The 10,772-nt window shown below is 46.4% G+C and overlaps 1 protein-coding gene across 2 annotated transcripts; it reads right to left on the bottom strand.

Annotated features, from left to right (window-relative positions):
- Positions 1–6,708: 6,708 nt before the first annotated feature.
- Positions 6,709–10,024, bottom strand: C7H2orf74 (chromosome 7 C2orf74 homolog). Of its 2 annotated transcripts, XM_034509492.2 has the most exons (5): positions 9,482–9,612; positions 9,188–9,383; positions 8,747–8,854; positions 7,666–7,819; positions 6,709–7,057 (listed from the first exon to the last, which is right to left on the bottom strand). In XM_034509492.2, exons 2-5 carry the CDS (start codon positions 9,334–9,336, stop codon positions 6,887–6,889), a joined length of 582 nt encoding a protein of 193 aa, XP_034365383.1. In that variant the 5' UTR covers positions 9,337–9,383; positions 9,482–9,612; the 3' UTR covers positions 6,709–6,886. The 2 variants fall into 2 exon arrangements, with proteins under 2 accessions (XP_034365383.1, XP_076793841.1); XM_076937726.1 differs by lacking the exons at positions 9,188–9,383; positions 9,482–9,612 and adding an exon at positions 9,889–10,024.
- Between the last annotated feature and the right edge of the window lie 748 nt (positions 10,025–10,772).

Here is a 10,772-nt window from a genome sequence, read left to right as displayed (position 1 = left end):
GTTCTCTCTGTCTCTGTCTCTCTTTGTCTCTGTATTTCTCTCTCTCTCTGCCTCTGTCTCTCTGTCTCTCTCTCTTTCTGTCTTTCTCTTTGCCTCTGTCTCTTTCTCTCTCTCTGCCTCTGTCTCTCTGTCTCTCTCTCTTTCTGTCTCTCTCTGCTGCCTCTGTCTCTCTCTGTCTTTCTCTGCCTCTGTCTCTCTGTCTCTGTCTCTCTCTGTCTTTCTCTGTCTCTCTCTGCTGCCTCTGTCTCTCTCTGTCTTTGTCTCTCTCTGTCTCTGTCTCCCCCTCTGTCTCTGTCTCTGTCTCTGTCTCTGTCTCTGCCTGTAGATCAGGTTGTAGCTCTCAGCTACTGCTCCACAACCATGCCTGCTGCCATGCTTTCAGCCTTGACCGTGGACTAAACCTCCGAAGCTGTAAGCAAGCTCAGTTAAATGCTTTCCTTTAGAAGAGTTGCTGTGGTCCTGGAGTCTCTTCACAGCAACTGAACATTGACTAACACATTTGGGGTTTACTTTGTGATGGTGGGTGTGCTGGCTGGTATGTGTCACCTTGACACCGGCTAGAGTCACCTGAGAAGGAGCTTGATATGAGAAAGTGCTTCCATAAGATGGTGTGAGAATAAATTGTAAAAATGAAATTTTAGGTCTCAACGTGAGAGTTTCTTAGGTTCAGAGTTTCAATTTACACTCAAGTGTTAGCTGCCCCTGGGGTGCATTCCAAGGGCTTGAATAAACATTTCAAAGGCACAAAAGACCCAAGATAGAGGCAATAAAACACCTGGGTAAACGGAAGTCACTTGAAAGGAATTCTCCCAGGAGCAAGATACAGATGTAAATTAGGATAATTGGGATGGGGGCTAGATGGAAACCAGGCTTGGGAACGGATGTTTGATATATCCAATCATATGTAACCGCGCCAAACTTTCCCGATCTCCCCAACCCCTACCCATAAATATCCCAAGTTTCCTGGGCTAGAGGTCGGAATCTCTAGCTCCTGCGTGAGATATGTTCCGGCCCGAGGGCCCTCGTCATTAAACCTCCTCTGCAATTGCATCAAGATGGTTTCTCGTGTGTCCTTGGGTGCGTGCAGGTCCGGATTTGGGTGAGAGTGCCCTCTGGGGGGGTCTTACAATGGAAGGCATTTTCTTAATTAATTAGTGATCAGTAGGGGAGGGCCCAGCTTATTGTGGGTGGAGCCATTCTTGGGCTAGTGGATCTGGGTTTCATAAGAAAGCAAGCTGAGCAAGCTGTGGGAAGCAAGCCAGTAAGCAGCACCCTCCATTGTCTCTGCCTCAGCTCCTGCCTCCAGGTTCCTGCCCTGCTTTGAGTCCCTATTCAGACTTCTGTTAAATAGGAACCGTCACATGGAAGTATAAACTGAATAAACCCTTCCCTCACCAACTTGATTTTTGGTCATGCTGCTTCATCACAGAAGTGGTAACGCTAACTAAGACAAGTTTTTCGGTAGACTGTGGAAGGACTTTGCAACTTTGGGCTAGAAAAGCCATTGAGTGTTGAGAGCTCAGTGGGCTGTTCTTCGGGAGCTTGGAAGGTAAGATTGTTGAGAGCAGTGCTGGGGATGGAGTCCTGGCTTGTGGTGGTTCAGAGGGAAGTTTAAAGGCTATCAGGACCATTTGCTATTTTGTGTTGAGATTCTATCATGCTGGTGAGCTGAAGCTGAAGAGTTAGCTAGCCATGATTAACAAGAGATCAGCATTATTAAAGTGAAACTGGGACAATTGATGCTGGTTAGTTGGAGCTAAGAAATTAGCAGTGCTTGAGAAGGGATAAGTATTGTTGAGGTGAACTCTTCTGGGAAGTGTTTCCTTGGGGTCAGCACACAGAAGCTGTGGTCCAGACAGGGCCAAGGGTGTACCCTGTGCTGGCAGCCAAACTTGGTAGTGCAAGAGTCACCCAGGTGGCTCTGAGGGATGAACGAGTCACGGAGTGTGGCTGAAGCTTGACACTGTGTGACAGGGAGAGGCTCTGAATAGAGCCCAGGAAAGGCTGTTAATGAAAGTGCAGCCCAGTTGCAGCACAGGACTCCAGCAGTTTTAGAGATGCCAGTGCCGTGGGATGACCACCAAGAACAGTGGGAGCGTGTGCTGAAGAAACCTTTCCCCATGTTTCTTTAGTCATGGTGTTTCTTCATAGCACTAGAAACCCTAAGACTAAAGCCTAAACCCTAAACTAAGACACTGAGTAGAAACCCCAGGGCTGCATGTGTAAGGCTTGGGAAGCCCCCAAAGAGGACCCCACTCGAGTCACAGGATGGCACGCACCCAAAGGACACATGAGAGACCAACTTGCTGCAAGAACACGAGGTAGTTTAATGGCGGAACGTTCCGGGCCGACTCGTGTCTCAATGTAGGAGACAGGGGCATCAACCCCGTGGCTCTGGGGTTTAGGGTTAATATAAGCTCGGGGTGGGGAAAAGGAGAAACTTTCGCGCAGGTGCACACGACTGGTTGTTTTCCAATTTTTGAACATCTGGCCAAACCTGTCCATGCAGTTCCTGCAGGCGGATGTTTATCTCTTATCTTCATTCCTGGGATGGCTAGGTAGCCCGTTGTCCTGTAACTCTGCATTCTTTGTTAACGGATTAACTGGCCTCTGGTTGGCAAACCCCCCTCCTCCCCAAAGTAGTGGTGGCTTTAGCTACTCAGGTTAGGGAGAAGGAATCTATACGGCCCTTTTCTTTTATATATGTTTTTCATGGGACCCATAAAATTTTCTTTTACATGCACAGTAGACAAGCAGTCAATCAACGAGCCATACCAGCTCCCGGATGGTCTTGGCCATTTCGTGTCCTGCTATACCTTTGCACCTCCTAAAATAACAGATTCATCTTTTTCTTACTCCTGTGGTTGAAATAGGGCTTTTGTTGTTATCATTACTGTGTAGCCCTGGCTGGCCTTGAACTCAGAGGTCCTCTGCCGCTGCCTCTGGAGTGCTGGGTTTAAAGGCATGTGCCACCACTGCCTGGCTTACCTGAAAGTTCTTGATCACGTAGGAACTAAAATAACCATTTTGTCAGAATGTTTCTAAGAAAGGGCTTCTTCACATACAGAAAACAGTAGGTGAGTAGAGCACAGGGGGAACGTGTTTCCTTTTAGGAGAGGGCAGTTACACTATGGGGCTACTGCACTGGAACTGGGACTGCAGACAAGAGCACAGACTCTTGTAATGACAGCTACAGAAACAGATGTGTCTTGGTGACCTGCTGCCCCTCAATAGAATGTATTGGAGATGGCACCAAGCATTTGCCGATTCTCTGTCCCTCTGTGTATTTTGTTTTGAGACAGGTTTTGGTTTGAGAATGTCCCCCGTAGACACAAATATTTGAATTCTTAGTCTCAAGTTGGCATAAGTGCTTGGGAAGGACTAGGGCATGTGTTGTCCTTGGTGGAGGACGTGTGTCACTGGGGTTGGGTTTGAGATACCAAAAGCCCATGCCATTCTCTCTGCCTCCTGGCTATGGCTCTTAGCTACTGTTCCAGCACCACACCTGTCTACTGCCATGCTCCCTACTGTGATGGTCACGGGCTCACTCTTTCAAATCTTAAGCCACACATAAATGTTTCTTTATAAGTTGCCTTGGTCATGCGCGGTGGGCGGTAGACCATGAGAGGAAGCCTGGTAAAGTTGAGCTAAAGGCTAGAAGTCCTGGAGAGCCTGAAGGGACGGTAGGAGCTTCAACTGCTCCCAGCACCAGACCCCATCACTTGCAGACCCCATAGATTTGGGCCATCAGTCACATAAGGGCAACGTCCCAAACCCTTCCATGTGTAGATGAGATACCCCTAACATCTCAGACCAAGACAACAGGAAAAGAGACTTGACATGACCACAGTCAAGTAGGCTCAAAACAGAGATCTCCATGCTAATGAGGTACTTAGAGGCCCAGAGGGCCTAGCCAATAAGTTTCCCTTCCCTGCAAAAGGTATCTAATTGCAGGTCCACCCTGAGAAGTGGGGTATGTTTTTATGCATCCGTTTTCTGCCATGACAATAAACTGCTCAGAACCTCTTTTCACCAAGATCCGCTGTGGGGAGCCAAGAAGGCCTTTGCTTAGAAAGCTGCAGCCTAGTCTCCTGTAGAAGGCCTCTCTGTTCTCCCAGCCACAACTGCCACCAAGCCCGCATCCGACAAGCTAAGAACTCTCTCTGCTGGGACAAGCCAGAGCTCCCCTTTTTTCCCCAGTCCCAGACTAGATACTGTCCCCAGCCCTTGGGATTCAGACTCTGTTCTCTGCTCTGCTGTAACTCTCAGTGGTGCCTGGATGTCCAAGAGCCTGAGAATCTCATGGCCTGGCCTCACTGCAGGCCTGGTGACCCCCAAACCAGCTCTGGCCTTTCCACACCTAAAACTGTGCTTTCCCACCCCTGAAGGGTTGTCTCAGTGCTTCCCCATAGCCTAGCACCATCCCCAGCATCGGGCGTTGGGTAAACATAGTCAAACTCCCTGTGTTCCGTCTCCCCAAGCCACCATGCGCAAGTGGCAGAGCGGGATGTGGGCCAACAACCCTGCAGTCATGGTATTGTATCTCAGCAACAGAAAAGTAACTAAGACAACAGGGTTTCATTATATAACTCCAACTAGCCTGAAACACAGCCTCACTATGTAGACCAGGCTGCCCTCAGACTCAGAAGTCTGTGCTGTTCAATCCTCCGGGTGCTGTTGTACACCCAGTGGGCTGTTTTGTTTGTTTGATACCCATCTATATTTTTATTTCGTTTGAGATAGAATCTCATTATGTAGTTCAGGTTGGCCTCAAATTCACATTCCTTCCGCCCAGCCTGGATTACAGGCACACACCACCACACCCACTCTTCATTTGACATCTTTACTTGACCCTCTGGCTAACATTACAAGTTCAACAGAACTAAAATCCACTTTTTAAAAAAAAATCACTAATCTTCCCTCTCAGATCCCCAATCAGGAGTCTCTCACATCACCAAACTTAGGAGCCACCACACCCTGGTCTCCTTGCACGACCACCTCCCAATGCCGCATCTGTACCCTTCTCACCTGACCTGGCACCAGAGCAATCTCCATATCCTGACCACTCCTGGGTCCCTGTCCCCGCCGTTATAGCCACCAACTGCTTGTTACTGTTCTACTTCAACATAAAGACATGTAAACCTGGGTATTGACTAGTAGAGTCTTCTTTTACTCCAAAATAAAAACAAAATCACAGAACCAATAAAATGCAAATTAACAATAAAGCGCGTTATGCTGTTCCTGAGTGCACTGCTGCTGTGTTATGGTCCCGGACTTCTGGGAGCCTGTGTGCCTGGACCATGACAGCTCCTGATGGAGCTTTCACCAATCCTTGACTAGTACAGGAAACACTGACTCCGACATACGTGTAAGTGTTAACCTCACCTGTACTCTTTATCAGTTTAGGATAAAATAACTTGGTTCCACAAACACAGAAGTAGAAGCCGACTCTGAAATTACAAACTTACACTGGAACACACAGCAGTAGAAATATGTGGCTAAGTCTGATTTTTCCTTAAATGGTAAATATTCCTAACAGTATCACTACAGTTGTCCAAAGACAGAAGCAACAGAACTGTCCATCAACAGATGGAGGGTGAGTTCAGCGTGGTGTATGTACAAATGCAGTGTCACTCCTGTACAGGCAGGAGTGGTGGTGACACCCCCATCACCCATGAGGACACTGCTAAATGACACAAGCCAGCCTTGAAAGGGAACACACGTGAAGTAGTCAGATTCACAGGGACAAAGTTCTGGCAACAGGGACAGGAGGTAGGGCTGGCAGCTAACACTGGGGTTCAGTGTTCCAGTTCTATCAGATGGTTTCTGTGAATGGCTGGAAATGACCGTGTACCAATGTGAATGAATTTACCACCATGGAGCAATCAGGTATATTTTACCATAAGTCAAAAGTATAATGTTGGTTTTAGGTAAAATTTGAAAATGCTTCTTGAGAACACAGAGTCTGAGTATTTCTGCACATCTCTCTCAGCTCAGACCAATTTAACATATTCTACCACCATGCTTCTACCTCACCTAGGACACTGACAGTTGCCTGGCTGCTCAGTATCTCCGAATTACCCATCAAGTCTCTGACAGGAGCTCTCAGCTGTAACCAAAAAGCTTTCCACACAGACATGTCCCCCTGCCCATCACATTTGTTCATGTTTCCTGCAATCCTCTGAAGGTGGCCACGCTGCTCTCTGCTGAATACCCCACATTTGAATGGCACATTTTTACCATTAATTAGAGATGAAGTCTTGCTGTATTGCCCAGACTGGTCTCACATAGACTGAAGCAATCTCCTGAAGTTGGCCTCCCAAGTAGCTGATACTACAGGTGTGTAGCCCTGTCCCTGCCTTTGACAGGAATTTTAAGTGACAGAAATCAAGAATGGTTTAATCCTAAAGTTTGCCAAATTTAGCAGTAGGTTTTGTTGGTGGTAGTTTGTTTTTTTGAGTCAATTTTATAAAGTAATAATCAGTACATGGAAGGTTCTGAATTATACACAACGCACAGAGGACCCCAGACATAGATTTCAGGGTTCCCAGGATAGCAGCTGTGGCATGGCCATCAACGCCTCTGGTCTAAGAATCCGAAGTGTGGCCTTTGTAAAGCACCTGAACAAACGTGATTCTCACTGTTGTGCTTGACAGACATTTAAGGATATTTATTATAGTCAAATTACCAAACTCAGATTTGTTTGTTAAAAACTATATTTGAGCTCAGTATTTTACGTACAGAATTTTGCACAGTTCTCTTCTCCCACGAAGGTAGAATACCGTCTCTATTCTTCCCATCCTCCTGCTGCCTTGACTTGACCCAGCACCCTCAGTCGATCCAAGCTGGTCAAAGGTTATACTTCTTCCACAGCTTTGTCTGCAGTTCATTTCCTCTCCTTATGTTCTCGAGCATAGCTCCGAGGTGTAGGGTATTCGGTTCCAAGATCCACAACAATCACCTCCTTAGAAAATGTCACTCCTTTTAAAGGTCTTTTTTGGTTTCTGGCAACTGAAGGTCTGTTGACATGTATGGGTATTTTCTCAGCAAGCTCACCCTGCAAAGAGAACAGGACAAACAAATGACCAACCTATGGACAGCAAGGAGCCCATGTTTTAATGCATTGTTAATATATGCATTGAGAACAAGAAATAGAAAAAGAGTTTTCAAATGGTAAAAGAGTTTTCAGCAGTGATAATCCACCATGCCTGGCTCCCTACATTGATACAGACTAACATAGTTGAGGCATGGAGTCAAAGCTGAGAGCAATATGGCCCAGCTTCCTGTCTTAGGCTCTGGAGGCATGGCGGGAGCTCACAATGATTCTAGAAGTGTTTGTGTGGGATGTAAAAGGCCCCCAGGACTGCAGCAAGGACACAATGCTTGTTTAGGAGCCTTAGGAAGGTTGCACCTCATTTCAGGTTTTCACAGGACAGAAGTTAAGATCCTTGTAGGGACTTTTATGGCTCTAATATCTCAGGCATATGAGCAAAACAATGAAGGGGAATAGTAAGACAAACAGGGATGTAAGAATGAAAGCTAACAGTGGAAACCCTGTCGCTTGACAATGCCTCGTCTAATCATTATTATCTAATTACGCCCACATGGTGACTCTCCTCCTCATCAAACCTACACCCCAAGCAACCCCGAGAGAGAACATGTCACCTCCTGGCTGGTTTCTCTAGCATTCTGTCTGTTTTTGTAATCTTCTGCCTTGATGTTGTCTCCTAAGGATGTGGCCATCTCTTCCTTACTCCGCCTTTGCACAAGAATGCTAGGTCTCACTGGCAGGTCCATGTTTACTAAGTGCAGTAGGACCCTGGGAAATCATCAAGAATTTACAAAAAAAAATCCATATTATCTTAGTCAACATTACCACACACAAAAATGGCTAGGACATCCACATCACTTTATGTTGGTGTGTGTGTGTCTGTATGTGTAACTGTGTGTGTGTGACATTGTGTGTGTATGTCTGAATATGTATATATGTGTGTGTGTGTGTGTGTGTGTATGTGTAATGTGTATATGTGCATATGTGTGCGTGACTGTGTGTAATGTGTGTCCGTGTATGTGTATATGTGTGTGTGTGACTGTGTGTAACTCTGTGTGTCTGTGTGTGTATATGTGTGTATTGTGTGACTATGTATGTGTGTAACTCTGTATGTGTGTGTGTATGTGTATGTCTATGTATGTGTGACTGTGTGTATGTATAACTGTGTTTGTGTATGTATGTGTACATGTGTGTGGCTGTGTGTAACTGTGTGACTATGTGTGTGTGGTATGTGAATATACAGTCTCTTATCTGACTGGGTGTGTATATCAGAGGTTGTTGCCATCCGGATGTCATTTCTTCATTTTGGTTTTTTTTTTTTGGGGGGGGGGGGGGAGGGATGGGATCAGTCAGTAAACCAGCTCCTCTGGGATAGGATCTGTCTGTCTTTGCCCCCAGTTGATGTTAAAGATGTTGCTATGATACTTGCATTTCTTTGTTTGTTTGTTTGTTTTTTGTTTTTTTTGTTTTTCGAGACAGGGTTTCTCTGTGTAGTCCTGGCTGTCCTGGAACTCACTCTGTAGACCAGGCTGGCCTCGAACTCAGAAATCCGCCTGCCTCTGCCTCCCAAGTGCTGGGATTAAAGGCGTGCGCCACCACCGCCCAGCCATACTTGCATTTCTATGTAGGTGCTGGGACCCAAACTTGGGGTGTCATATGTCAGCAGCAAGCCCTCGCCCCAGTCCCTAGACTTACTTGTCTTGATCATGTTTGTTCATCTCTGCATTAGCTAAGCAGTCTTCGCCTTCGTTCTCACCTGTACAGAGGGGCTTCACTGTCTCGTCACTGTTGTCACCTCTGAAACTAAAATAACAAGCAAAGTCTCAAAAACAAAGGCTCTAAGCCATGGTATGGGACTTTCACTTTTGAATAAGAAACTGGCACTTTTAAAACTCTGACATGGAATACTTACTATATTACTTATTCTATTTCAATTGGGGTTTTGAGACAGAGTCTCCCATAGCCTAGGTTGATTTCAAAGTTTCTGTGTAATAAAGAATGACCTTGAATTACTAATCCTCCAGAATTCTGTTTACAGGTGTGTGCCACCGGCTAGCTAAAGTTATTTCATATTATTTCTAGATATGCTTGCTATGTGCCTTGAGATCTACTCTGATTATCAACATGGACTTGTACCATTTATATAGAAATATTGCCAGTAAGAGGAGGATACAAATGAAGCAGACTAGCAGAATGATGAAGAACGTGATCGCAGTGGTCTCGAAGGCCATGTTGTTCGATGCTATACTCTCCTCTATTTTCTCAGCCTCGCTTTGCACAAACATTTTTGTTCAGCCTAGTTTGAATGCAGATTTCTTGTTCTTTATGTTTTCTAGAAACAGAAGAACAAAAGGCTGTTTTCAGTGTTGTTCTTCCACTCTGAGGAGCTTCAGAGAGGACTCTCAGTTTACTTTGATGGAAGTGACTCACGGTAAGAGGTTGCGGTGGCCGGAGGGAAGACTGAACTTGGACCTAGTGCTCACTCAGCTGACCTCCCCTCATCCCAAAATTGCCAAAATCCAAAGGAGCGAGGACTTGGAGCAGCTCGAGACAGACCCAAGTCCTGATTCTTTTCTCTCAGTGACCTCACAGAACCATGGAACTGTTGAGCTCCACACCATGACCTGTGGGCAGGAAGGCTACCAACTTCTCTGGTGGTTGTGGACTATGGCCATTCTCTGTGGTGTGAGCTGGAGGGCATTTGGCACTGTCTTGGCCGGTTTTCCGACAAGGATTTTCCAGACTGTAGCTTTCTTCTCCTGACTCAGACCTCACCGGTCATTATTTTTCAAAGGCAACTGACCCGCTTTCTTATGAAACCCACCTTGATCGCTCACCTGAATCAGGGTATCTAAGGACTTCTTTCCAGGAGGAATGGCCTATGATCTTTCTCCCATCTCACTGTGCTGGCTTCCTAGAGTCACAACCAGGAGCTGTGAAGGCCTCAGCTCAAGGAAGCAGGGATAGGACAAGATGGTAAGTCAGAAGATGAATGCAGGCCTGACCTAACCAGGTAGGTAGCGAGTAAAGCCATGGCAGAAAGGGTAGAGCTACGTTTCCCTAGATGAAAGCAATTTAAGAAAGGATGTAACAATACCGGGTGTGGTGGCACAGGCCTGCAATTGGGGTGATGCGGGCACAGGCAGGAGGATTATGCTTAAAATATCACTTATCAAAATCCTGCTTCAAAACACAAGGCAGCTTCTGCCAGGTGAGGCTGGTCAGGGTGCTTCATCCACGCTGCATTGTTACTTCAGAGGACCACAGATGGATACTTTGTACTGAACAGAGATTTATTCCTTATACCTCTGGAAGTTGGAAGCCTAAGATGAAGGAGCTTACAGGTTAGGGCTTGCAACGTCCTCCCTAAGGAAGGAGTGCTCCATGCTGTGTGCTCCACATCCCCGTGGCAGAGCACAGACTCTCCTGTAAAAGAACTAGTTTATGACTGTCCACAAGGGCTCTGCCAAACACCACCCAAAGGCCCCAACCCTGCTGCTCTGGGGTCGGAGTATCAAAGATGAAGTTTGGAGCGATACCTTCATACCATAGAAGAGGTCTTTGGCTGGACCAGAGCAACACTGTGTCATCCAGAAAGGCAAGACTCCAATCTCTCCATCTTTGGATAGTTTGTAGGATGGAGCAGGGGTGGGGGAGGCTGGAGGTCAAATTTTTGCACAACCTGAGGACACTGGTGCCTAGCACCTAGCAGGGTCGGGAC

Source organism: Arvicanthis niloticus, chromosome 7 (assembly GCF_011762505.2).
Source record: "Arvicanthis niloticus isolate mArvNil1 chromosome 7, mArvNil1.pat.X, whole genome shotgun sequence".
NCBI lineage: Eukaryota > Metazoa > Chordata > Mammalia > Rodentia > Muridae > Arvicanthis > Arvicanthis niloticus.
This window is presented reverse-complemented; position numbering and strand designations above follow the sequence as displayed.